At 42.9% G+C, this 27,291-nt stretch overlaps 1 protein-coding gene across 1 annotated transcript in view; it reads left to right on the top strand.

Moving 5' to 3' along the window:
• si:ch211-186j3.6 (neural-cadherin) overlaps window positions 1-20,037 on the top strand; it is a 131,573-nt gene extending 111,536 nt beyond the window's left edge. Inside the window, exons 25-33 of the mRNA XM_067997576.1 lie at window positions 6,230-6,357; window positions 6,918-7,041; window positions 7,362-7,542; window positions 9,843-10,009; window positions 11,397-11,661; window positions 12,857-13,037; window positions 14,839-15,089; window positions 17,590-17,741; window positions 19,651-20,037. Of these exons, the coding sequence (XP_067853677.1) occupies window positions 6,230-6,357; window positions 6,918-7,041; window positions 7,362-7,542; window positions 9,843-10,009; window positions 11,397-11,661; window positions 12,857-13,037; window positions 14,839-15,089; window positions 17,590-17,741; window positions 19,651-20,037 (1,836 nt within the window). The remainder of the gene's footprint in view (window positions 1-6,229; window positions 6,358-6,917; window positions 7,042-7,361; window positions 7,543-9,842; window positions 10,010-11,396; window positions 11,662-12,856; window positions 13,038-14,838; window positions 15,090-17,589; window positions 17,742-19,650) is intronic.
• The last annotated feature ends 7,254 nt before the right edge of the window (window positions 20,038-27,291 follow it).

The raw sequence follows: 27,291 nt of genomic DNA, 5'->3' as shown, positions 1-27,291 counted from the left end.
AGTGGTTAGAATGTGGAACTCGCTAACACAAGGAGCAGTTGAGACGACTAGCATAGATACATTTAAGGGAAAGCTAGATAAACATGAGGGAGAAAGGAATAGAAGGATATGTTGATAGGGTTAGATGAAGAAGGGAGGGTGGAGGCTCGTGTAGAGCATAAACGCCGGCATGGACCTGTTGGGCCAAATGGCCTGTTTCTGTGCTCCACATTCTTTTTAATTCTATGTAATTCTATATAATGGGCATAGCTTAGAAATGACTGTTTACAAAATTAACAAATGAATGCTTAATGCAGTTGTATGACATTCCTCTATCCGCTAATGTAACGAAGGCATTTGGCTAAGTCTTCACCCTCCTACAATTTTAAATGGATTAATGTCTCCACTAAAATTACTTACCATACCAAAACAATGCAAGTTCTGGTCTGCCACAGGTATCTACTCGGGCTCAATGGTGTCAGTCACTACCTTAAGAGATCTGGTTGCCTGCTTTTTTATGGAAGTTGACTCCCGCTGCTTTGTGTATTCTAGCAGTAGGACCTGGGATTTAACAATAAAACTCCCTTGTGATGGGGACCTGATCTCCATGTCCTAAACTGGCGTCTTTAATCTCTCTGAAGGCGGACCAAGTTAACCCTAGGTGAAGTGTCCTTTGGTTCAGTTCATAAACTGCTTTATTCCACGCAGAACACGGAGTATGATGGCAGTCACTTAGTACAATCAGTTCAACTTTTGTTCACGTACTTTTACAACAAGTCTACTTGGGGGTGGGGGGGAATCTTATTTAAGGTAGAAAAATAGATTTGCTCATGTCACACTACACGTAACCCCACCAGCGAAAAAAGAGTTATCTGTTTTTAATACAACTGATCATTCTCTCTCTTTCTCTTCCTTTCGGATGTTTCTCTCGCTCTCTCTCTCTCTCTGCCTTTGGGTTCTGACCGTTTGTGTATTCAGTGGTCCTGTGTGTGGTGTCTCTCTGTCTGAACACTATTCGACTCCTTTGATTGCCTTGACAACGGGCAGTTGGAAAGATTATCTGTAATCACCAGGCATTGTTCTCTGACTATATATGTGGTACCTTCCATGAGGGTACGGTAGCATAGTGGTTATGTTACTGGACTAATAATCCAGAGGCCTGGACTAAAATCCAGAGTCATGAGTTCAAATCCTGCCACGGCAGCTGGCGAATTTAAATTCAATTAATTAATTAAATTCAATTAATTAATTAAAATCTGGAATTAAAATACTAGTATCAGTAATGATGGCCATGAAACTACCGTAAAAACCCATCTGGTTCACTAATGTCCTTCAGGGAAGGAAACCTGCCGTCCTGACCCGGTCTGGCCGACATGTGACTCCAGACCCACAGCAATGTGGTTGATTCTTAATTGCCCTCTGAAATGGCCTAGCAAGCCACTCAGTTGTACAATCTCGCTACGAAAAGTCATAATAAGAATAAAACTGGACGGACCACCCGGCATCGGACCACTAGGCACTGGACACGACAACGGCAAAACACCAAGCCCAGTCGACCCTGCAAGGTCCTCCTTACTAACATCTGGGGACTTGTGCCAAAATTGGGAGAGCTGTCCTACAGACTAGTCAAGCAACAGCCTGACATAGCCATACTCACAGAATCATACCTTTCAGCCAACGTCCCAGACTCTTCCATCACCATCCCTGGGTATGTCCTGTTCCACTGGCAGGACAGACCGACCAGAGGTGGTGGTACAGTGATATACAGTCAGGAGGGATTGGCCCTGGGAGTCCTCAACATTGACTCTGGACCCCATGAAATCTCATGGCATCAGGTCAAACATGGGCAAGGAAACCTCCTGCTGATTACCACCGCCCTCCCTCAGCTGATGAATCAGTCCTCCTCCATGTTGAGCACCACTTGGAGGAAGCACTGAGGGTAGCAAGGGCACAAAATGTACTCTGGGTGGGGGACTTCAATGTCCATCACCAAGAGTGGCTCGGTAGCACCACTACTGACCGAGCTGGCCGAGTCCTGAAGGACATAGCTGCGAGACTGGGCCTGCGGCAGGTGGTGAGCGAACCAACAAGAGGGAAAAACTTACTTGACCCCGTCCTCACCAATCTACCTGTCGCAAATGCATCTGTCCATGACAGTATTGGTAGGAGTGACCACCGTGGAGATGAAGTCCCATCTTCGCACTGAGGACACCATCCAACGTGTTGTGAGGCACTACCACCGTGCTAAATGGGATAGATTCAGAACAGATCTAGCAGCTCAAAACTGGGCATCCATGAGGCGCTGTGGGCCATCAGCAGCAGAATTGTATTCCACCACAATCTGTAACCTCATGGCCCGACATATTCCTCACTCTACCATTACCAACATGCCAGGGGATCAACCCTGGTTCAATGAAGAGTGTAGAAGAGCATGCCAGGAGCAGCACCAGGCGTACCTAAAAATGAGGTGCCAACCTGGTGAAGCTACAACTCAGGACTACATGCATGCTAAACAGCGGAAGCAACATGCTATAGACAGAGCTAAGCGATTCCACAACCAACGGATCAGATCAAAGCTCTGCAGTCCTGCCACATCCAGTCGTGAATGGTGGTGGACAATTAAACAACTAACGGGAGGAGGAGCCTCTGCAAACATCCCCATCCTCAATGATGGCGGAGTCCAGCACGTGAGTGCAAAAGACAAGGCTGAAGCGTTTGCAACCATCTTCAGCCAGAAGTGCCGAGTGGATGATCCATCTCGGCCTCCTCCCGATATCCCCACCATCACAGAAGCCAGTCTTCGGCCAATTCGAATCACTCCACGTGATATCAAGAAACGGCTGAGTGCACTGGATACAGCAAAGGCTATGGGCCCCGACAACATCCCAGCTGTAGTGCTGAAGACTTGTGCTCCAGAACTAGCTGTGCCTCGAGCCAAGCTGTTCCAGTACAGCTACAACACTGGCATCTACCCGACAATGTGGAAAATTGCCCAGGTATGTCCTGTCCACAAAAAGCAGGACAAATCCAATCCGGCCAATTACCGCCCCATCAGTCTACACTCAATCATCAGCAAAGTGATGGAAGGTGTCGTCGACAGTGCTATCAAGCGGCACTTACTCACCAATAACCTGCTCACCGATGCTCAGTTTGGGTTCCGCCAGGACCACTCGGCTCCAGACCTCATTACAGCGTTGGTCCAAACATGGACAAAAGAGCTGAATTCCAGAGGTGAGGTGAGAGTGACTGCCCTTGACATCAAGGCAGCATTTGACCGAGTGTGGCACCAAGGAGCCCTAGTAAAATTGAAGTCAATGGGAATCAGGGGAAAACTCTCCAGTGGCTGGAGTCATACCTAGCACAAAGGAAGATGGTAGTAGTTGTTGGAGGCCAATCATCTCAGCCCCAGGACATTGCTGCAGGAGTTCCTCAGGGCAGTGTCCTAGGCCCAACCATCTTCAGCTGCTTCATCAATGACCTTCCCTCCATCATAAGGTCAGAAATGGGGATGGTCGCTGATGACTGCACAGTGTTCAGTTCCATTCGCAACCCCTCAAATAATGAAGCAGTCCGAGCCCGCATGCAGCAAGACCTGGACAACATCCAGGCTTGGGCTCATAAGTGGCAAGTAACATTCGCACCAGATAAGTGCCAGGCAATGACCATCTCCAACAAGAGAGAGTCTAACCACCTCCCCCTGACATTCAACGGCATTACCATCACCGAATCCCCCACCATCAACATCCTTGGGGTCACCATTGACCAGAAACTTAACTGGACCAGCCATATAAATACTGTGGCTACGAGAGCAGGTCAGAGGCTGGGAATTCTGCGGCGAGTGACTCACCTCCTGACTCCCCAAAGCCTTTCCACCATCTACAAGGCACAAGTCAGGAGTGTGATGGAATACTCTCCACTTGCTTGGATGAGTGCAGCTCCAACAACACTCAAGAAGCTCGACACCATCCAAGATAAAGCAGCCCGCTTGATTGGCACCCCATCCACCACACTAAACATTCACTCCCTTCACCACCGGCGCACTGTGGCTGCAGTGTGTACCATCCACAGGATGCACTGCAGCAACTCGCCAAGGCTTCTTCGACAGCACCTCCCAAACCCGCGACCTCTACCACCTAGAAGGACAAAAGCAGCAGGCACATGGGAACAACACCACCTGCACGTTCCCCTCCAAGTCACACACCATCCCGACTAGGAAATATATTGCCGTTCCTTCATTGTCGCTGGGTCAAAATCCTGGAACTCCCTTCCTAACAGCACTGTGGGAGAACCGTCACCACACGGACTGCAGCGGTTCAAGAAGGCAGCTCACCACCACCTTCTCGAGGGCAATTAGGGATGGGCAATAAATGCTGGCCTCGCCAGCGACGCCCACATCCCGTGAACGAATAAAAAAAAAACACTCGCCTGACGAAGGAGAAAGCCCCCGAAAGCTTGTGATTTTCAAATAAAACTGTTGGACTATAACCTGGTGTTGTAAGATTCCTTACATTTGTCCACTGCAGTCCATCACCGGCATCTCCACATCACATCTATCCTGCTGTAAGGAATCTTACAACACCAGGTTATAGTCCAACAGCTTTATTGGAATCACAAGCTTTCGGAGCTTTCCTCTTTCGTCAGGTGAAGCTTGTGATTCCAATAAAGCTGTTGGACTATAACCTGGTGTTGTAAGACTCCTTACATTTGTCCACTGCAGTCCATCACCGGCATCTCCACATCACATCTATCCTGCTGTAAGGAATCTTACAACACCAGGTTATAGTCCAACAGCTTTATTGGAATCACAAGCTTTCGGAGCTTTCCTCTTTCGTCAGGTGAAGCTTGTGATTCCAATAAAGCTGTTGGACTATAACCTGGTGTTGTAAGACTCCTTACATTTGTCCACCCCAGTCCATCACCGGCATCTCCACATCACATCTATCCTGCTGACAATACAGAGGTTATTTCTCCCTCATAGCCTTTTTGTTGTTTTTCTGATCTTCTGTTGATTCCCAAAAAGCCTCCCTTCAAAGACCAGCAGAGATTAAAGACGTTTGTCAGCATCAAAGTGGTAGATGTCTCCTACGTGACCAGACATTGCTAATGAATAGGTCATTGCGTGAAACAACAGCCCATCCTGTATTTAAAATACCTTTTGACTGTCACTGGATTGACACTCAACATGAGACTGTCTGAAGCAACTAACCACTTTTAGGCAAGTTCTGCTTAAGACTTTTAACGCATTTTAAAACAGTTCGGCCTAGAAATTAGATTGCACGGCATCCATTTTTCGGGCAAAAATGGGCGCTGTAGGACCCAATGTGACGTGTGTGCACTCAGTCTGAGCTGGATGTGCACCACAGGCAATATTGATTAGGGCGCCCTGTAGTCATCCAGGCTGCCCGCATGATACTGGCGTTGGGCTCAGTGCTTATGAAAATAGAGGATCTAACGCCTGTATTAAGCCCCTTTGTTAAATTCATTGGTGACTGACTGCAGCATGCGCCGTGCATGCTGGGGTCAATTTTCTCAGGCACACAGCAGCCAAACCAGTGGTCCTTAAAAGAACTGCTGGAGGCTGCTACCAAAAAGATAAGTTAAAAGTTTTTTACTTACCTGAATGTGGAGCATGAGCACGAGCATTGAAACTGTAAGCCGCTGCCAGCCTGTCCTCGCACCCCCCCTCCCATTTCCTCCCCACCCTGGACTTACCTTAGGACCTGGGTCAGTGTCCCAGTCAGACAATCTTGCTCCCCCAAAGCACTGACAAGCTGCATTTGAGGCCGCGACTAGCGCCCGTAACTCTCCAGTAACGTACAAATGATGCAGACGGACCAATTTGCCGTGGTCCTGTACTGGCCTCTTTGGATATGTGTAGCATGCATTGCAGCTCATTATGCCCCAATTCTGGCAGGATCCAATTTCTATGTCCTATTCATGAAAAAGAAGGCTAAAGAATTACGAACTTTGGTAATCGTCAACAGTAATCTTTAGGCTCATGTCTTAATGAGGGTAAATATATTGTAGATGAATGGCACAATTAACAATTCACACAACCTGAAGACAGTATTTTTACATTTATGATCATCGGTAGAGGATGGGATTCAGCTGTCTTTTGATAACGCAGCCAATCAGAGAGTTTTTGGAAACAGTACAGAAGAAAGGAAAGTTTTGTATTTCTTGCATTGACTACTGTTTGCATTTTAAAGATGGTCACTATTTAAATGAACAAGCACTTCTTTGCCTCCAGGATATACGCTTCACTCTGGATCGATGTGCAAATGCTATTGTGTCAGAGAAAGGAGGACTTGGAAAATGGTTCTCCACAGAGGATCACTCAGCGTGTGAGGCCACAGGGTCAACTCCAAATGATGAAAGGTACAAAATGTTTTAGTGAACCCAAGACAATTTGGCAAAAGATTACAAAAATTGAGTGTACAAATTTGGAGAATTGCCTGACCCATGCTTGGTGCCTCCCAATCATGGGATAGCTGAAATTGGAAATTGGCAGTCCTATCACTCTGTGGACCTCCAATGTGCTGTGCCATCATGATAACCATACCATGATAGATCTAACTAATTTCATGTCGAGGGTGACACCCTCATTGTTGAACTAATGTTCACATTTGAAATTAAAATTATCTCAGTACTTCACTCTATGTTTTATTTAAACAGAAATGAAAGGTTTGTGACAATGCAGAACATGCAGGCTCTGAGATCAGCTCATAAATCCCCAGCAAATTTGACCACATTTCATGCTTTTGACACTTATCTGAATCTTCACTCTTATACATTATTTTATCCAGGTCACCATGCACACGCTCTAACCTCAGGAACATTTTATGTGCAAACTGTCCCACTGTCAATTCTCTGCAATAGAAAAGCTTACAATCATGTTTGAAATTCTGGAGTTTTAATTTTCCTCTATTTTCTTACAGGTTTTTGCATGTTAACCAGGTTCTGCAGTTGGGTGGTGTAAAAGACTCCCTGCCTTATACCTACCCTCATTTAAACCACAGACATTTCACTGGGTGCATAGACAATCTGATTATGGACAGTAAGGTAAAAGACAAAGTTCAACAGAGGACAATCTGCTGTACTGAACCCACCTTAGGTGGCATGATCTCAATTAAATATGTCAACTTCTTTGGAGATTTGTTTTCTAGAAATTAAACTAGAGTTGTTCCATCAGCACTAATAAATATTGTATACAGCATTCTGTAAAAAGATATTTTCATTTAAAGTACTTCAGAATCTGTTAACAGGACCAAAATATACTTATTTAGAATCTGTGGGAATTCACAGATCAGAACTATAATTATTTTAACACAATCATTTAACAGAATTTATTATACAACAGCTCAACCAAATTTCATTTGCAGGTATATGACCTGTCATCTCCTGCAGAGTCGCTTGGCAGTGCACCTGGCTGTGCAGTAACTGATGGGAACTGCCTGAGTAGGGGGTTTCCCTCCTGTGGTACACATGCGAGATGTCGTGGAGAGTGGGGCTTCTTTAGCTGTGAGTGTACACCTGGCTTCTCAGGATACAGATGTGAAAAAGGTATGATTTACAATATAGGAATACTTTGCACCTTCCATCGAAATTGGTAAATACATATCTCACACCCATATAACATTAATATTGGAAACATCTGAGGATTTTATTTACTCACACTCACATCAGTAAGCAGCCCTTCCTCTATCTTTCTATAAATAGAACAGCAGATTAACCATGTATTCTCTCTCATTTTCTCACTCTATCTCCCTTTCTCTCCCCCTCTTTTTGTATTGAATGGATTCCATGGACTATCAAGCTAAAATAAAGCAGCTCCTTGGTCTCAGTTTCTAGTAGATTACCCAAATGATCAATCAGATGTTCACCAATTTGCTGTACAATCTTAATCCTAACTCTGCTAATTTCATACAGATGACACCACAAAAACTGTTGCAAGTCATCAAATGGTTCTTCTTGCCTAGAGGCAAAATATTGCATTTCTTATGCCAATTACTAATAAGGTCACCAACTACAGCCAACCTCACATATAACAAATACCAGTTTGCCACACTAAATGTTAGTGTGGGGTTGACAGTAAGTTCTATTTGGAATCTGCTGCAAAATATTATGAGCCTATTGGTATGAAAGTGGCCATTATTTCAGGAGCCACAAGTCCTAGGATGGATATGGGACAGGCTGACTCTTTGTCATGGGCTTCTTGGCAGCATAGTTCTGAAAAGATGATGGCTTCTGCGGTGAGCTGATACTATGAGGGAGGAGGCCCCTGAGACACACACACCAGATTCTGACTGGTTCTGGGAATGTGATTCTGGTTACCAATGATCAGTGGGAGTTTGCACCTCAAGGAATCAGAAATGGAGGTTCTACTCATAGCCACAGCCACCTCCTTCCACATGGCCCATTCTGCTGTATGTAATGGCTTCTTCCTTCCAAATATTAGATCCCTTTTTATCATTTGGGCCAGTAGCACTTCCACAGCAACCTCTGAAAAGTTAGATGCTTGTCTTTTTCCTTCTTCAGCTGCAGCCATTCAAGTCCTTCTTCCAAAATGCTATCACATTACTTTAATTGCATAGAGCCCTTTAAATACAGAAGTTGCACTCTTGCTCTGCTCCCTTCCTGAATTTTCACGGCCCCCCTGGCGTATCTGGCCCCCTGCTGGCGATTAGCCTCCTGTGATTTCAGCACTTACACCGATACAGCGGGGACCCAGGTATTTCCAGGCCATAGATTTTCAACCTGCTACCTAAGTATAAAACTGGCATTGCGGATCTGCTGCTCGTTATAGAGACGGACGATTTTCATTTCCAATGTTCATCCTACTCCCATCCCTTCCCTCACTCTGCTCCTCCTTCTCCCTACCTCACTTCATTCATCTGATGCTTTCCTTTGCCCTTTATTCCTCCCTCTCCTTCACCCGCCTTCCTCCTCCTCATTCATCCTCCCCTCACCTCTTTACTCATCTTTTCCCATCCCATCCTCCACCTCATTCTCCCCTTCCCCTCCTCCTTCCTCTCATTCCACCTCCCTTTCTCCCCTTCCCCTTCTGACTTTTTGTCCTTCCCCCTCCACCCTGTTCCTTCTATCCATTTCTCTACATCTCTCCTCCTCTCTCTTCTGCTCTTGCTTTTCTTCCTCCCCTTCCTCCAACTCCTTCCTTCACTTGTCTTATGCTCTCCCCCTCCTGCTTCCCTCTGCCCTCCCCTCCCGCCACTCTCCCCCTACTCCTCCCATTCCTCCTTTTTGTTCCCGCCATCATCCCCTTCCCTTTCTTAACCCCTCCCCTCTCCTTTCCTTCCCTCTCCCCCCTTCCTTTTGCTTCCTATTCCACACCTCCCTGCTCCTCCTCCCCCTCCCTCTACAGCTCTCCCTTCTCCTCTTCTCATTTCCTTCCACCTCCCCTCGCCCCACTCATTATAGTGACAAGTTTACATAGGCAGTTGCCATTATAAATGTGCACATAGAAAATTAGGAGGGAAATATATAAAATTAAAACAGAATGCATAACATTAAAATGGGGGCTGCTTTAGCTCTGCATGCCCTGGTCCAATTTCTACTCTCCCAATCCCACTTCACCTGAATCTAACCATGATCTTAACTCTTGGTTTGCAGCATCTTGGGTAATCGACTAGAGATTTATGAAAAAACACAAATATTAGTTAGATGGATCTCTGCGTCATACAGCCGCTTGCAACCCTGAAATTAAAAGGCTGCTGGTACAATCTGGCTTTTGATGGTATTTGAATGTATAAAGACTTAAATGTGAGGCCACTCCTATTGCAGCACTATAGAGTGACGACAGAGGCAGTTATTCTGAATAATGCTTTCTCCTGTTCTTTCTTTAGTTGTGCAGGAATGGTCCTTTGCGAGGGGCAGCCATATTCAGTATCAGCTCAGCACTCCCATGCCTGCACGCCGGACACTTCTACAGGCCATAATCCGTACACGGACCCCTGACAGCATCATCATGAACCTGTCTTCTAAAGATAGAACTGAATATATCAGACTGCAGGTAGGCAGCAATAATCAGTGTATAAGAAGTTGTCATTATCCAGCACAAGAAATGAACAATGTGCATGTTAATGTATTTATAAATTTATATATTAGCCCTTTTGGAAGGAGTTTTAGATTAACATATTAGTCAGAATTTCCCAGTTTAATCCAAAAATGGCCATGTACAAATGTTAAATTTGTGCATTCATTATTTCCAGGCATCAAATGTTGCTGTATTTTCTGTAAACATAAAAGTCTGTCTCAGGCAAATTCTGGGAAGAACTGGGGTGGTTGAGATTGGAAAATTGGATGGGATGTGCTCTGTTATGCTCCACCCATTTTCCTGCTCATTAGATTTGCATTAGTAACCTTCAATATGACAACCCATAGCAATATTAGAAGCAAAGGATGCCTGTTGGTCCCTGGTGTTTAAAATTTAAATGACCCAAAGACCTACAGATTGCTGAGAGAAAGGGAAAAATAGAAACTGTGTAATGCACACACAGAAGTGATAGATCAAGGAGAGTTTTGCGCAAAGGAAGAGTGAAAGAGAGAATTGGACACAATCTCAATTTTAATCAGCAATTTTAATGGCTATATTCTGCCTTTCTCAGCGGCCTCACACAGAAGTAGGTCACCATTTGATTACTGTAACACCTGGCCATGCAGTTAGAAGGAGCTCAACTCACTGACACTGTTTAAAATTAGTGTTTGGATTAAATCGCTAGTAAGTACAAGATGTGCTAACTATAAAAGCAGCTGTTACATAACCATTTTGGAAACTTCCTTCAGCCTGAGTGAGGCAGAACAGTTGAAAACACACAGTTAATTAAAATTAAAGGTTCATAGTGTAACATTCCTGTCATTATAAAATAACGTTGCCTCTGAATTACCATCAGCAACGCCACGGGTGATCGGCCACAATATTAAAACGATTGCCCTGAATATTCACGGGGATCTCCCGCCATAACTTCAGTGAAAACCTTGGGGAAATGACGGAAATGCTAGGAGATTGGAGAACCCCCCCTCCCGCCCTGAAATCTGCTTGAACATGCAGCTTTTTGATATCACATCAATGCCAAGATTGTGAGTGGAGCAGAAAGCCAGCTTCAGAATCATGGACTTGGAGTACTGGTGTAAATTAGTGCTCCATACCCACAAATATCTCCAGAACAAATTACTATCAATTTCCTTTGGGCAGTATAACGGCACCCCTCAGTCTATTCCAAAGTCAATGATGCAATCAAAGAAAGTCACAACTAACAGATCAATCATGTTTACTGATGAATCCAATAAGGCTTATCAAATACTGTTTTGAATAATGTTGAAACTGTGTGAATTTCAGCATCATTATAGATGTGGACGTAGACACTGAGAACAGAATTGCCTGTTTCTTCACTGAATAGGTGTCTGGAGGATTTTTGGCAGTGTGCTATAATCTTGGGGATGGAGAGTATACTGTGAACCTGACATCTCAGCGGATTGACAGTGGTGACTGGAATATCATAAACCTTGACCGTATTGACAATGAATTCACTTTGCTCATTAATGGAGGTGGTGGGAAACGGCAAATCACTGCGACCCTGGGCAAGTACAAGGAGATCATTGTCGACCCATCCAGTGTGATGCTCGGAAACAGCTTCCCTGCCAGTCACAATAGCAGTTTCCAAGGTAACAAAACTTAGATTACATTTTTAGAACACATTTTTAATGAAATAATTTTAACAGGAGCTCCTTTTTATATTTTTAATTTAGATTTGAATAAGATGCTTTCATTTTATTATTCACACATTCAAAGCAGAAATATAAATTAGGATTATTTGCTGACATTTGCCCTGGATAATTTGTGATAACATTAATGGATATTACTGTCAATAGTCCAGAAATGTACAGTGGAAATTATATTACAGGCCATGAATGCTGCTGTATTTAATAGTAACCCTATGTACACTCTGTCCCACTGTTCCCTAGATGTGCTTTGTCTACATTTTAAACGACTTCAGTAAGGATCAGAGCCCAGGCATAATCGTACCTTAAAATAGACACTTTTGCATGTATATGTGTATAATAATTTAATGCACACCCTGAGCATTTCAGGGCTGAATCCTGCCTAGTTCTCACTTGTTTTTTTCAGCTGAGGGTGTTAAGAAGAGTGATATGGCTTATCATTACCTGAGTGGCTAAGCTATTTAGCATAAAGATAGCAGGTTGTCATTGTTGTTTTGAATAATGTTGAAACCGTGTGAATTTCAGCATCATTATGGATGTGGACATAGACAGTGAGAACTGAATTGCCTATTTCTTCACTGAATAGGTGTCTGGAGGATTCTTGGCAGTGTGGACTGACTAGAAAACACAAATGGAAAATCTACCCTTATGCACTTGTAACTGGCGTGGAATGGATATAGCCAATTGGAAAAATGGGCCGGACATCTGTTACATCAGATTTTCACCCATTTAGCACCCCATCCTAATTTCTGGATGGGTTTTGTCCTGGGGTGCCTATAAATGGCCTTCTCTGCGTGGATTATACATTTATAATCAAGCTATCGAACATACTGTATGAGAGCATGATGTGGTGCTGTTAAAGGTTGGCTAGAAAATTGCACACACTATTTTCAGATCAGCCTGCCTGAAAATGTGAACATGACATTTTCCAATCCCCATTCACACCATTAACACCAGTAGTACTCTTTCCACCATTCAGAAATACCCCCCATCAACAGAGGAAGAGATATGTCTTAGACAGATTTATCCATATGTTCTGTAAAATGGTCGTGCAAGTACTCTTACATATGGACAGAATTGTAAGCTTTATCTTTAAGTTTCTATTATGACCTCCGTTTTTATTCTGCCTTGCCCTCAGGATGCATGAAGGATGTCAGGCTGAGAAATCATCGCATGCCTTTCAGTAAAGAAAGTGCAAAGGTGGCCTCTGTTGTAAATATGCAGGGAATAAGCAGGGGCTGCACATCAGAGGCCTGTAAGACAAATCCCTGCAATCCTCCCTTTCTCTGTTTGGATCTGTGGAGAGCATATGAATGCAGGTAATCTCAGGTTGAATTGATAAGTTTTAAAAAGTACAATTATGGTACATTGGCAAAGGAAGGCTCTGCTATGTAATGTTTGTTGTAGAAACCGATGCAACCTGGTAGCTCAAGCAACTGAATGCTTATCTTCCATCCAAAAAGTCACAGATTCAAGTCCTAATGCTTCGCGTTTGAATGAATTTTGTTGGTATTTGGTCAAACGCACAACATGGAACTGCAAACAAAATGGGTTCTTCTACTATTGGAGGTAAGACATTAACACTGCCTCAATGGCACCTCCCGTTGCCTGATCACTGAAAGGTACGGTCCTCAAGAAGTGGCAGGGTAATATTACATGCAACTTTCTCTTATGCTTTAATTACCAATTCACAGATGTATTTCTTTATGTAATTATGGCATGTCAGAGGAACACATTTATCAAACAGTAACAGTATAGAAAATAGTAGCAAAATATATTTTACATAGTTATTAAGCTTAGCTAGCTCCTTAAATAATGGAAAATAAATAGTTTGCAATTTCTGCACTAAACTACAAAATAAGTTAAGTAGCATTTCCTTTCTTTTATTCACTGTCGACTGAAAATACATTCAAAAAATGACTGGAAGCTAAGCCACCATGGCTGCCTAAAAAAAGGCCTCAACGAATTTAGCAGTGGCCCAAATGCCCATGCAGATTGGGCACGGGCCTCTTCCCTGCTAGATTAATTGCCGTGGTGCCCATTTTATGTAAAATGGGTGCAACAATGTTGAATTTAGGCACTTGTGTACACAAAATAACCAAATGCATCAATGTCACTTTGTGCAAGCAACCCGTGCACTATAATTACAAGAATACAGATAAGACTGCCTCGCTTCTAAGTCTGATGAACAGTGTCACATTTTGGAGCTGAAGGACTGCATAGCACACCAGATTTTCTTTGATTGACAGCAAGACTGGCCATTCGCAAAGAATGCCAGGTATTGCTGTTTGTAGGCCCCACCTCAACCTTGTCTACCAATGAAAAAATACTGGGGAATGACAGCACTAAAAGGCAGGAACTCGTCATAAGAACTTTTAAAATAACCATCAATTTGGTGGGGGGAGGGTTTGTATGAAAACATCAAAGCAAAGAATGAATTTTTGAACTTTGAAGTAATTTTTGCAGGAAAGATTATATAGTTAACTGTACTCAATGGATTGTTCATTTATGTAACCACATCACATTACATTCACAGATGTATTTCTTTATGTAATTATGGCATGTCAGAGGAACACATTTATTTCTTCACCTACCAGTAGTAGGTGTGGAAAACCCTTTATTTATGCATTGAATTAAAAAAAATCTCCAAAATCAACATGTGAAAAAGCCATGTATATGACAGTCTTGCAGCTGGTATGTCTTTGTCACATGAAGTGTCCGTCACCCAAATATTTTGGATTGCTTAAATTTCCTACGAACCAATCAAAAAACATTTCATTGCCTCTGAATATATCACTTACAACCTTCTTTCCAAATTCTTTCACTGGTCATGTACACCTCTCCTCAACCCTAACAATCCAGTGCAAAAACCATAGCCTCTGACTGATGGAAGATCCATCAGTATAGTAATAGTTGTACCAACAGTCGATGTTCACTGCCTCTTACAACTGTTAATATTTAAGAAGTCATTGTCAAATGCAGTCATAAAACTTCAGCATTGTTTTAATGTCTGTCCCTTAAATGCTTCTGGCTGTGCTGCAGTAGTTTATATTGTTTCACTGTGTGATACATATAGTTAGAGAAGCATGGCATTTAATTCTGTTTTTATTGCTCATACAGATGTCCACCTGGTCAGATAGCCATAGAGAATACCACAGGCATCAGAAACTGCATTTACGGTTTATGTGCTGACAGACCGTGCCATCATGGCAGCACCTGCATTGTCCAGTCCTCTACCCGATTCAGCTGTCACTGCTCCGAGGGATATACTGGTCGTCGCTGTGAAGTCAGCCTGGCAATCTATCATGATGACATAGGCCTCAGCTTCAGTTCCATGTTTGCCATATGCATTTGTTTTCTGGCACTTTTAGGTAGCTATGGCAACTATATTTTGTACTATTTGTGGTGACTTTTGGATACTCTCACCCATCTTGGAACCTAATGATGTTTCCAGTGAGGAATCTGCTTCCATCAACCTGGACTCTACCTTTTCTTGCCTTCTTTCCTCTTTCTGTCATGTAAAAACTTCAGAACTGTTTTATAATCTTCCTTGTCTTATTGTGTGTCTGAAGTGTTAAAAGTCAGCTCAACTCTGCCTATAATTGTGATGTGGAGATGCCGGTGATGGACTGGGGTTGACAATTGTAAACAATTTTACAACACCAAGTTATAGTCCAACAATTTTTATTTGAAATCTACAAGCTTTCGGAGGCTTCCTCCTTCGTCAGGTAAATGTTTGTGGACTGGCTCAAAAGTTCGCGTGCTGTGAGTCAGTTTTTGTCTTTGTCCTTCTGGCCCAAGTTGTTGTCAGAAACCACTTCCTTCCTTCAGCAGAGTTGTTTTGCAATATTTGCTCCAAAATAACTAAATTTATATATACAATCATACACATGCATAACAATAATAGTCATGCCAACGATTAAACTTGCTCTGAAAATATGACATGAAACAAATATTAAGCTTTTGGATTCAACTCTAAAGGAGTAAAGCAGAATATCGTAGTGCCAAATCTGGTCTCAGTAATCCGTATGAGGTGCAGTAGTTTCTGACTTCAGCAGCTGTACTCACCTGGACAAAGATAAATGAATAACCTTTCAGCTCATTCAAATTATAACTAAGAGCATCACGGCCTTTAAACCCAGCCTGTCAAAAGCTGCATTATTCTCCTTATTCATCTGTGCCCACTACAATTAGACACTATCAAAACCTCTTCGCTTCCTTAAATTATTACATAGGAATAGTTTTTAAAAATCAAATTTTTTTTTTACAAAATTTATTATTTGTACTTTTCTGTGAAAATTTAAAGCTGTAAGATTAAATTCACAGCTGAAAATGTAACCAACTTCTGAAGAACTAGTCTGAATTTGTAGAACATCTGTCAAATATGAAGTTAATGTGAAACAAAATTCATTAGACAATGTCATAATGGAATGCAATGGCTGTAGGTCAATCCAATTTCGGAGAGATGTAAATCGGGCTGCCCATTTGCTATCACCTATTTTACACTATCGCACAAAGTCAAAATTACCCCCAATGCACTTAATTTAAATGGTCTGTGAAATCTGAGTAACGGGATATTGCAGCTTTAAAAGTGTTCAAGTGGAGATTTCATAGTGTAGCTTTTAATACTGTAACATTTAACAGTGAGGAAGATTCTGCAGCTTAGAAAGGCCTTCTCTTTGTCATCTATGAAAGTACAAAATATTTTGTTGAAATATTTGTGTATTTGTGTAAAGAGCTCAACTGTTTTTTAAAAAAAAAGCAGATTTTCCCGACAACTTTATCATTGTGAATAATTGTTGTATAGATCTTCAGCATTTCCTGTTCATTTCCAAACTCACGAGAGTTCTCCTTGACTTCCCTTCTTCAATGTTCCTTAGTTTATGATTAATAATTGAAAATATGGTGAATTTGAACATGATCTGACTGTACATAACTTGAGTTATTAGTATGGGAAGCCTGTTTTTTTACTTCATGTAACTCAGTAAATTCACTTGCCTTCTTGCTGCTTCTGTGGAGAAACCTTTCTTCCAGGTATTAAATCCATTTTTAAACCAAAGCCTAAATTTCACAATGTGGTGGCTTAACACGCACTTTCTGAACAGACAAAAAGGTTTTGTACAGTCTGGAATAGTAAATGTTTTAAATGCAGATGTTATATTTTTGTTAAAAGTATGAGCAAGTATTTGAAAGATTATAATGATGTCTTGCAGTTATTATGAGGCCTTGCAGTGAACTGACATAAATTCCATTGCTTTGGAAACCATTGAACTGGATCAGTAAATCTGTTACCTTATGGGCATACCTCTCAACTCACCCATTTTAGTCGGGGTGTGCCAAGTCTCCAAAGCTGGCAAAATCAACTTATTTAGTGCTCCAGAAAACTGCACTCCGGCCCAAGGGTGCAAAATTGCACCCTTTCAACACATTGCAAGTTGAGAGCTATGCTTATGGGTATAATAGTAATGATGATAAGGTCAGATCAAAAGTGCCTGATGTATTTTGGCCAATAAAGTTTGACTAAAATCCTGTAGATGTCTGTCACTCTTTCTTACCTTTTCTGTGTTCTATTGTGTTACATTTTCACTTGTGCATCACTCTGACATACTTGTTTGTCTCTGTTTTCTATCCATCTAACCCATTTAAGTGATTTTCATTGTGTTAGGTTTGAATATTTATACCCTGCTCCTGTATAGTTTGTTTAAGTTAATCCACTTGTATATATCATAATGTATATATCTTATATTTTTGACTTTATTTTATAATTTAAGTAAAAAAGTATAGTCTTCCCAGATTTAACATTTTGATTTATTTTAGTAATTAAGCATGTTCCTGAATTTTACATTTTTCCACCTTCACGTGTACTTACAGCCTTACTCATTGGCGTTTCTCTATGGAGTCATTGGAGGTCAGCTAAAAGTTTAAAGGAAGGCATATACAATGTTTCATCACATCACGATCCCTGGGACATCCAGGAAAACGTACTCAACTACAATGAAGAAGGAGGTGGTGAAAAGGATCAGGTAAGAGATGCTTAACACTTGTATTGGAACATAGACTTATTCAAACAGAAAAATGCTGGCGAGACACAGCAGGTCAGTCCGCATCTGTACGCTTCATCAGAACCGTTCTGACATGTGGTGTCTTTCCAGCATTTTATGTTTTTATTTCAGATTTCCGGCATTTGTAGTTTTTTGTCAGTAATTTCCATGGGGGTTCTCCCGATTGTCTGCAGTAACTTTATATAGACTGTTTCTCTGGGGTTTCTTCTAATCTTCTGCCACAGTTAAGTCGGAAGATTGGGGAACCCTTGTGGAAATTCTATCCCTTTGTCTTTATATTTGTACAGAACTTATGATTAACTTGCATAAGTTAATACTGTATGAAAGTTTCCAGTCCCTTAGTATAGACAGGACACTGTATTTTGGAGACTGGGCTCAAATTCAGCCCAGACTGATAGAATAGAAGTTTTCTCTCTCTCTCTTGTAACATTCAATGATAGATAAGTTTATACAGCTAGCTCCCAGTGGGCACCAGCTTACAACATAACATTTCCCATAATTTGACACGATTTGGCAGTAAATTAGCGGCTTCATTTAGGGAGGCTGCAAAAATAGATACCGTGGGAGATGAACATTTCACACCAATGAGGTGACTTTTCAGTTTGAGGTTAGGTGATTGTTAAGATGGAGTAAAAGGAGCTTTACACTGCAGTTGATCCATGCTCCTACTGACCTGGGAATGCTAGTTGCTGACACTGTAGGGTAGAATTACTGCAGAGATTGCCCAATCATGTGCCATAACTTGACTAGATCAGCGGAAAACCTGGAGAAATGGCCTTTATGCTGTTTCTCTGGGGTTTCTGCTGAAATTATGGTGGACGATCGGAAAAATCCCTGCAGATATAACTAGTGTGAGTGTCAAGCGTGGAAAGATGCACCAATGCATTTATAAAAACATAAATGCAATTTATTGCTTGGCCTTTTTCTTAACCCATTTTTTCCCACTAATTCACCTTTTTACAGATTCTCTTTCGCCTCCTCTCCCTTCCTGTCCACTTCCTCCCCCACTCTTTCCATTCCCCTCCCATCTCCCCATCCTCCTTCCCTTCCATCTCCCCTCCACCCTCTCTTCCCTCCTCCTCTTCTCTCCCTTCCCCATCCCATCTCCTCCTCCTTGCCCTCCACTCTATTTCTCCTTTCCCTTCTCTTTCATGACTCAATTGGATGATTCTTAACTGTCTTTTTTCCCCAACTCCTATATTTTTTTATAACTAATAAATTAAAGTGTTCAAAGAAATAAATCTTTTTTTAATGCTCCTATAATTTTTCTCCTGGGTTGCTCACAGTGGTGTCTTGGAGATTAGTCTTCAATTCTTGGAACCTCCAGGGCAATCCTGGAGGGTTGGCAACCCTACTTCACATATTATATGTGTGCAGATAATACCTATGAATCCATTCTCACAGCTTTTAAGAAAATATTGAATTGAGTGAAAGTGAGATTGTTGTAATGTGGCAGTATTTCTGCCTTTCTTTAAATGGATTTCTTGTGTATAGACTTGCTACACTGTGGAATGAGTATGGTTTCACACTCATGATTTTTCTCGGGGTGAACTCTCATTCTTGGCCAGCTCTTCTGAGGAGTTGCTGAGAAGAGATAAAGTTTTCTCCACATACAGCTAGTGAAGATGAAAGAGCAAGTGCTCTTCCTGTATAGCTCCTTGTGGCTGCTAGAATCAGTGAGGCAGACATTTGGGAGCAGGTTATCTGCTCATCCTCTAGATCAGGAATGGATGGAAAACCTTAACTGCAGAAAAACATGTATTTTAAAAAAAATAAATAATACTCAGTATAGCCTCTTAGACAGCATATTAATGCATGAATTGCAATTAAAAAGTTTCAAACACTTGTAACTCGAATCTTATTGTAACAGGATAGTTATGATGTGGCAGAACTCCAGAAAACATTCTGTATGAGTCAAGTCCATTCTACCTCTCCAAAGGACAGCCCAAATTCAGAAGATGATGGATCAGTGCAAAATGAATCAAAGAAATTGATGCGTACCACAATTGCCGGTCAGGACTTTGGCAAGTTAATTTCTGATATCATAAGAGACACTGATCAGCATCCACAAACCTTGGCACGTGACTCCCTGCAGGTATACTGTACAGAAGGAGAAGGCTCTGTAGCCAGTAGCCTCAGTTCTCTGGAGTCCACTACACATGATGAAAAGCAAGAATATGACTACATGAGAGAATGGGGGCCTAGGTTTGAAAGACTAAGAACACTATATGAACCTATAGGGGAGAATGAAGTGTGATAAGCTCCTAGAACATATAAAACATTTAATGCCCTATCCTTAAGTGCAGGTGAGCTTTTGTCAGTTTCTATTTAGCATTCACAGGCTTAAAAAAACTTGTGGGTTTTTATGTAAATAGGATTGGGGATGGGGTTGAGGGAGAGGGAGTTGACAATGATGCCCGTGCAGTCCCAATTATCCAAATTTAGCTTTGAATTGTTATAAAGGCCAATATGAACCAATCCTTAATATCTCATTGGGCATTGAGAATTAACTTGAAAATAATCCATGGGACTGGCTGGGTCATTTGTTTGTATTTTTTTCCAGCAACAAAAAAAAATCCAGTGATGAATATAAATAATTAAATAAATGCCTCCTTCCAGCTAACAGGCCCAGGTGGAGAAAGTATGACTAATTCCTATTAATAGGAAGCACGGATCCAAGTCCATTGACAAAGAAATAGACCCATCAAGTTTGAAAGCAAACAAGACGGCACTGTTGCTTATTGTCTCAGCTCTGACATTTCTCTAACTCTGTCCTCCTGTGCAACTTCCCCTCCCTCCCTCCCTCCCTCCCTCCCTTCCTTCCAGCTTTCAGTTGTTTATGCCCTACTCTATGGCACTCCCTTCTAAACTCATCTGGCTTGCTTCCTCCTTCCCTGCCTTTAAACACATTCTCAAAACTTACCTACTTGACCATGCCATTAATCACCTATCCTAAGCCCCCCACTTAAGCTGTGTCCATTTTTACTGCCTTGGACTGTTTTTCAACTTTAAAGGTACCTCACAGATGCAAGGTCATTGTTCTTTGTTTCAATGTGTTTAAAACTGCAATATCCCAACTTCAAAATGAAGTACAACACAGAAAGCTTCCTCAGAATGTGCTCCATCTCCTTTAAATGATGCAATAATTCTTGTAACATCTTAATCTCTTCTAAAAGTTCTAACATGGAATTAATTTCATGATAAATATATGCAGAAAAACTATGTGCAAAATTCTGATACTGTAGAAGAGTGGTTTGTGTTTATGAAACATTTTAATGAAAATTGGTGAATTGTGAACATAAATGGAATGGTATTATAATACTGATGGTGGCCTATCATCTCAGGACAATTGCTGTGGTAAACTGGTCTAAATGTCATGGCAGCTGAACAATGGTACAATGGAAGCAGTTTAGAAAAACATGGCGGATGGTGAGATTTTCTAAAACTCTGCAGTATTATAGGAAATAGTTTCAATACTTTTACACAATGTGTAAGCACTTATTTATTCTTTTGTATAAACTTTCAACAAAACCTGTATTCTTAATGGGAGTGCAGTAGACTGTCACATACTGTTGATATAGTTTAAATTTGTTGAAAAATTGAAGAAACTCTTTTTACTGGTGTCTTACATACATTAAATGTTTGAGAAAAATAAAGCATTTCTTTAGAGTTTTTTTAAAAACATTTTTTGTCATTTCTGTCCTCCCCTACCCTGAAGGCATTGAGTCCTTGTTGAGGTACAGTTCTAACTGGTACCTCACCCTATTGACCATCATTCATGTGTACAACTCATCAGTGAGTGTTGTCCTGCAGGGCACATTCCAGTTGAGTCCACACATGGGGCTCAATTTTAAAAGGGCGGCGGGATGGTAAGGGGGGGGTCAATGGGTGCGCGGCAAACCCGACTAATAAAAACGTACCTTTCCCCACACGATCGCGACTTAATTGGTGGCCATTAATCTTATTGGCTGGAGCGTCTGGATTTAAAGGGCCATTGCTCTAATGGATTTTGCCGGAGCAAAGAGAAAGAAGACCCAGTGGAGCAGCACAGGGGCAAGACTGCTCCAAGATTCAGCGATGCCTCACTTCAGCTGCTACTGGCCGGGGTGAGGAGGAGGAGGGAACTATTTTACTTGGCCGACAGGAGGAAGTGCCCTGCCTCTGCCACCAAGAAGGCCTGGCTTAAGGTGGCAGAGGAGGTCACCAGCAGGAGCAACATATCCTGCACTTGGGTCCAGTTCAGGAAGTGTTTCAATGACCTAACTAGGTCAGCAAAAGTGAGTACACTTACTGATTCTCCTGAATTCCATGTTGCATATCACCCCCACCACACCAACCCCCCACCAAACTCATTCTGCACTGCCAAGACTACTCCATCACATCACTCCTTACACCCACTTAAGGCTCGTCCTCAACTTACCTGCACTTCCTGTGCATTCCTCACCTCCCCATTTGTGACCCCACCACTACCAATCACCCCAATCCTGATCCAATGTGACATCGCTGTCTCATACTCACTCTCTGATGCACCTCTTTCACGGTCAGCCTCACCCAAAGCAATGTATTCATCGGCTGACCACTTCACCATCACTCACTCACTCAAGTCTGTACTTTCTCCCCTTCTAGGAGGAGAGCGCAAAATGCATGCGAGAGGGTGAGGACTGGAGGGGGCCCACAACAAATAGTGGTCCTCACAGACACAGAGGAGGAGGCCCTGCAAATCAGCCGCACCCTCGAGTGCCTGTCTGTCGGGGACGCCGAGACTGGCACCCCACAAATGTCTGGTGACACAATTTTAACATTCATCACTCACAACATGAATTGATGTTAACAATGCTTGGCATGTGGAACACCTCAGTATGCTCATCGCAATATGACACATCTGTGATGATGCTTAATATTGCCTTCTGTTCTCTTACAGGCCCTTCAACAACCGCAGTGACGGCAGAGGGCGATTCCTCAGAGGAGCTCCTGGCCTCTGAGGGCGCACAATCACATCTTAGCGAGCCATCCACCAGCGCAGATACTCACATCTCGGAGGGTCCCAGTAGTCAGTTAGTTGGGTTGGCACCTGGTGAGTCACCACACACAAGTGAGCACGAGCAGACACTGGCAGGGGCAGCTGTGGAGAGTTCACATCAGTGGGCGCACTCCTCTCCAGGCTCTGCTCAGCTGGATGCAGATGCTGAACCCTGGGGCCATCCTTTAAAAGGAGAACGATCGAGGGACAGCAGCACATTTGCGAGGTACTGGAACAGGTGCCACGCACACTCTCCACAAAAGTGCAGAGGATGGAGAAGTCCAACTCCGGCAGTAGTGGAATGGTGGCACAATTATGGGAGGGAATCTCTGAGATAGTGCCCCAGGGACGTGAGCAACTGTCTGAAATAGTGTCGCACGTAACTGCTGAAACGTCTGAGATAGTGTCGCAGGCAAATGCGGAAATGTCTGAGATAGTGTCGCAGGTAAGTTCAGGAATATCTGCGATGGACAGACGGCTAGCCTCCATTGAGTTTCAGGCATGGCTCACAAATGAATCCATTCAGGCCTTGACAACGGCTGTTCAGACTCACGGTCAACAAGATTCTGCCGCCTTAAACAGGCAGACAGAAACTTTACAACTGGGCTTCCAAGGCATCATACATGTCCTCCAAACTGTTCTCCAGCAGGGCGGTAGGAGTGATGTGGGCCTGGTCCCCTCTCAACCAGTACCCGCAATGCTGCCTCCTCTCCAGGTGGCCGAGTCAGCCCCTGCACAGGTGCAGGTGGAGCAGTCTTTGGAGGGGCCCCCATGGGCTCCAGAACCCAGAGGGCATAGGCCGAAAGCATCTAAGCAGTCCGGCCATGGACATGAGCAACCTGCCACACTACCTCTGCTGCAGCCACAGGGGATGCACCACGTAGATGCGTTAGGAAGAGAAAGGCTAAGGATTTGTGATCACATGACAGTCTGACAGACTGTCATGTTTTTCATTTATATTTAGTTCTTGTTAAAGTCACATTAAATGTGATCATTCTCACCACTACTGCCACGTCTTGCCCATTCTTGACTGGCTTTTGTGATAGCGCCCTTTCATGTGCTTCATCATGAAAAGCGACCTCGATGCCTCCCAGTGGGTCACTGTGGGTGCATGTGCAGTTGCAGGACTGTTTTGTGCAAGGGGTGGGGGGATGCTGGTGTTGGCGCTGTTCTTTCCAGGTGGTGTGAGGACTGGACTCTTCTCACTTTCTGATCTTACGAGAAACGTTCAGCCAGGTGAGCCACTGCTCTGCCCCTGGGTTCGTCCTCCTCCTCCTCCTCCTCAATGTGGATGGTGGATGAGGGCATGGGGCCCCCTCAACCGGTACCACTCTCAGTTGCACCATGTTGTGCAGGACACAAAACACTACTATAATGTGACCCACTCTCACTGGTGCGTATGGAAGCACTCCCCCAGAACGATCCAGGCACTGAAATCACATCTTGAGCACCCTATCGCATGTTCAATTGTAGATCTGGTGGCGATGTGGCTGTCGTTGTATCTACGCTGTTGCTCGCTGATGGGGTTCCTCAGAGGTGTCATGAAAAAAAGTACTTTTATCGCTGCCATTGACAATCCCATCTTGGTTACAGTTTGCAAACAGGAGTTTCTTGTTTGGTAATAGATACATTGGATTTCTTTATTTTTAGCAAGCCTTCTCCAACTCTTGAGAGAAAAGCAACCAACTTTCATCAATGATAAAGGATGAAGATCGTCTTCACTGTGGGCGAGAAATTGGGCTGTGTAGCACCCATTGTTTCGGCGCTACATGGCCTCCCGAACATCCAAGATGGCGTCTTGGCTGCGCATGTGTTTCCAGCTTGATGTGCACCGGACTCCATCTTGGTATAGGTATTAGCGCATGCGCAAATACCGAATGCTGGCAGCATGTAAAGTAAGGAGAAAATGGATACAATCAGTGTGCAATGCTGATTTAAAGTGCTAGACACCATTTTGGGACTTAATGCTCAACTCAACGCACAGTCTTAACCACGGCCATCTGAACATGTCATGGAGTGACACCCCACCAGCGCTATTTAAAGGGACCATGTAGGATTTACAGGTTAGTTGCTGGATTATTGCTTCTGGCTGCCAATACATTTGTAACTGTTTTTGGAGGTCTTCTATACTTGAATATTAGGACTTAGGGACATATCCTAATATTTAGAGCCAGGACGTGCAGGAGTGAAGTTAGGAAACGCTACACGCAAAGGGTGGTAGAAGTTTGGAACACTTTTCTGCAAACGGCAGCTGATGCTAGCTCAATTGTGGATTTTAAATCTGAGATTGATAGATTTCTGTGAACCAAGGGTATTAAGGGATATGGGGCTAAGGCGGGTATATGGAGTTAGGTCACAGATCCGCCATGATCTCACTGAATGGCAGAACAGGCTCGAAGGCTAAATGACACTGCCACTTGCAGTCTCCTGATATGGGCCACCTTCTCCTGCAAGAAAGCGGGACGTGTGTCCGGGTAATGTGCCTGTCATGGTAGAATAGCTGCCAGAGTTTGTTGGTATGTGGGTGATGGGGGGGGTGTAGTGCGTGCAGGAGTGGATGCGGCTAGTGGTGCAGTTGGTAAGAGATGCCACTTGACAGTTGACCTCACTCACTTTGACACTCGTGTCAAAGCACTGAACTTCTTCCTGCACTGCATCCATGTTCATGGTGCTGTGACCTGGCATTGACTTCGTCCCCCGCTGCCTCCCACTTCCTTTTGGGCATATGTCTGGAGGGCCTCTTGCCCGCCTCCGCCGTCCCCCCCCGGATATAGGATGCCCCTCCTTCTGTCCACCTCGTGCACCAAGGCCTCGAGTGCATCAGCAGAGAACCTTGGTGTGCGCACTCTCGCAGACCTGGTACAAACTCAGATCGGCAGATTGGTGAAGTCTGACAAGCAGATTGGACGATGTGGGATTTAGTAGAGTGCAACCTTTGTTCAATGTTTCAACATAACTCATCAGTTTGTAAACAGAGGGACGGGGCCTGCATCGTGTGCGATGTCTGATCTCCGTGCAGACAGCAGACTGCTATTTTTAGCAAATAACAGGTACCGGCTACCTTTAAGAGATTTTTAAGAGACTTCCTCCCTTTAAGAGATTGGGGCTCCCCCTGGGAGTGGAAAGTGCGATTGCATTGAATCCTCGTGTCAATGCTGATTTCCAACGCAGCTTGTGGGTAAGTCCTGAGGCCAGACGAAAGTCTTGTCCTGCCTCCGCAGGAGCCATCGGGCGCGGGTTATTAGCGGAGCACGCTACCTTTGCCCAATAATAGGCCTTATCCAATTTTTTTCCCCCCCTGTGTCTCTGACAGAACAGTCTCATCAGTAAACTGTGGCTGTTGAGATTTTACTAAAATCAAACACCAAAACACACAATATTTCACCCATTGGGCTATTACTTGTCTTTCCTGTGTTTATTACACTAGCAATGAAAACTTTCATGTTTGGTAGGCACTAAGGTTCCAATTTTGCCTTAAATAATGGAAGTAAATCCATGCTGAATTAAATGAAAACAGAAATTGCCAGCTCTTTATCTACTGGACACCACAGAAAGATCTGGCAAACCTAATACTGCTAGGCAAAGAAAAATAATAATAAATACCATGATCTATTTATCTCATCAATTTTCATTTCTTATGAAAATTGTGATGATATCCAGTGTTGGGGGCCTGTGCAAATTCAGTTTATACTGTAAGGGTTGTGATGGGCTTTGACATTACATTTTTGGGTACACTTTTCTCTAGATTTTTTGGTTCCCGTATCTTAGATCCCTCTCCTGGGTGAGTCCCTATGCCTTCAAGAGTGTCTTCACTGTCGTACTCTCTAGGTAACATGCCACACTATCTAGGTAACATGGCTAGTACAACAAACCTTGGTCTTTCAATTATTTTTAAGCCTTCATAGATCTAGCTCTAGTCCTCGATAAGCAATAGAACATCACATCAGACCTTGATCTAATTTTAAAATATTAAGCAAGCTTATTAACTAATGACAAGTGAATATGTAACAAGAATACAACATATATGCATATTTACTGTAGAAATTCTTGTCTCAAAAAGGAAAACTTGAACGGTCACAAGTCTAACCTGTCACTGTAAACAACTATTATAAACACAGAAACAAAGTTACCATCTGTAATAGCTGACTCACCAGGAGATCTCCTGAAAAGAAGGCAGTTTTTGTCTTAAAATTAACACTTGTGCTATGGAAAGCTTCTTAGTACAAAGGCCTTGTAATAACTGCTCATATTTAGTTCACTATATTTCCATGTCACAGCAGTGAGACTGAACTCTGGGTGCAGAGGTGTGTGCTATATGAAAGATCACTAAATATTCAGTTAAAAGGGACACGGATTCCAGGAAGTTTCAAGTTTGACTCCTTTACAATTTCAATTTTAGAAAACTGCTCAAGGTATTTGTAGTAAAAGCTACATTTTTTGAACAAATGAAAATATCCATATGAATGTATAAATTGAATGATTATTTATTTC

Source organism: Heptranchias perlo, chromosome 16 (genome assembly GCF_035084215.1).
Source record: "Heptranchias perlo isolate sHepPer1 chromosome 16, sHepPer1.hap1, whole genome shotgun sequence".
NCBI lineage: Eukaryota > Metazoa > Chordata > Chondrichthyes > Hexanchiformes > Hexanchidae > Heptranchias > Heptranchias perlo.
This window is presented reverse-complemented; position numbering and strand designations above follow the sequence as displayed.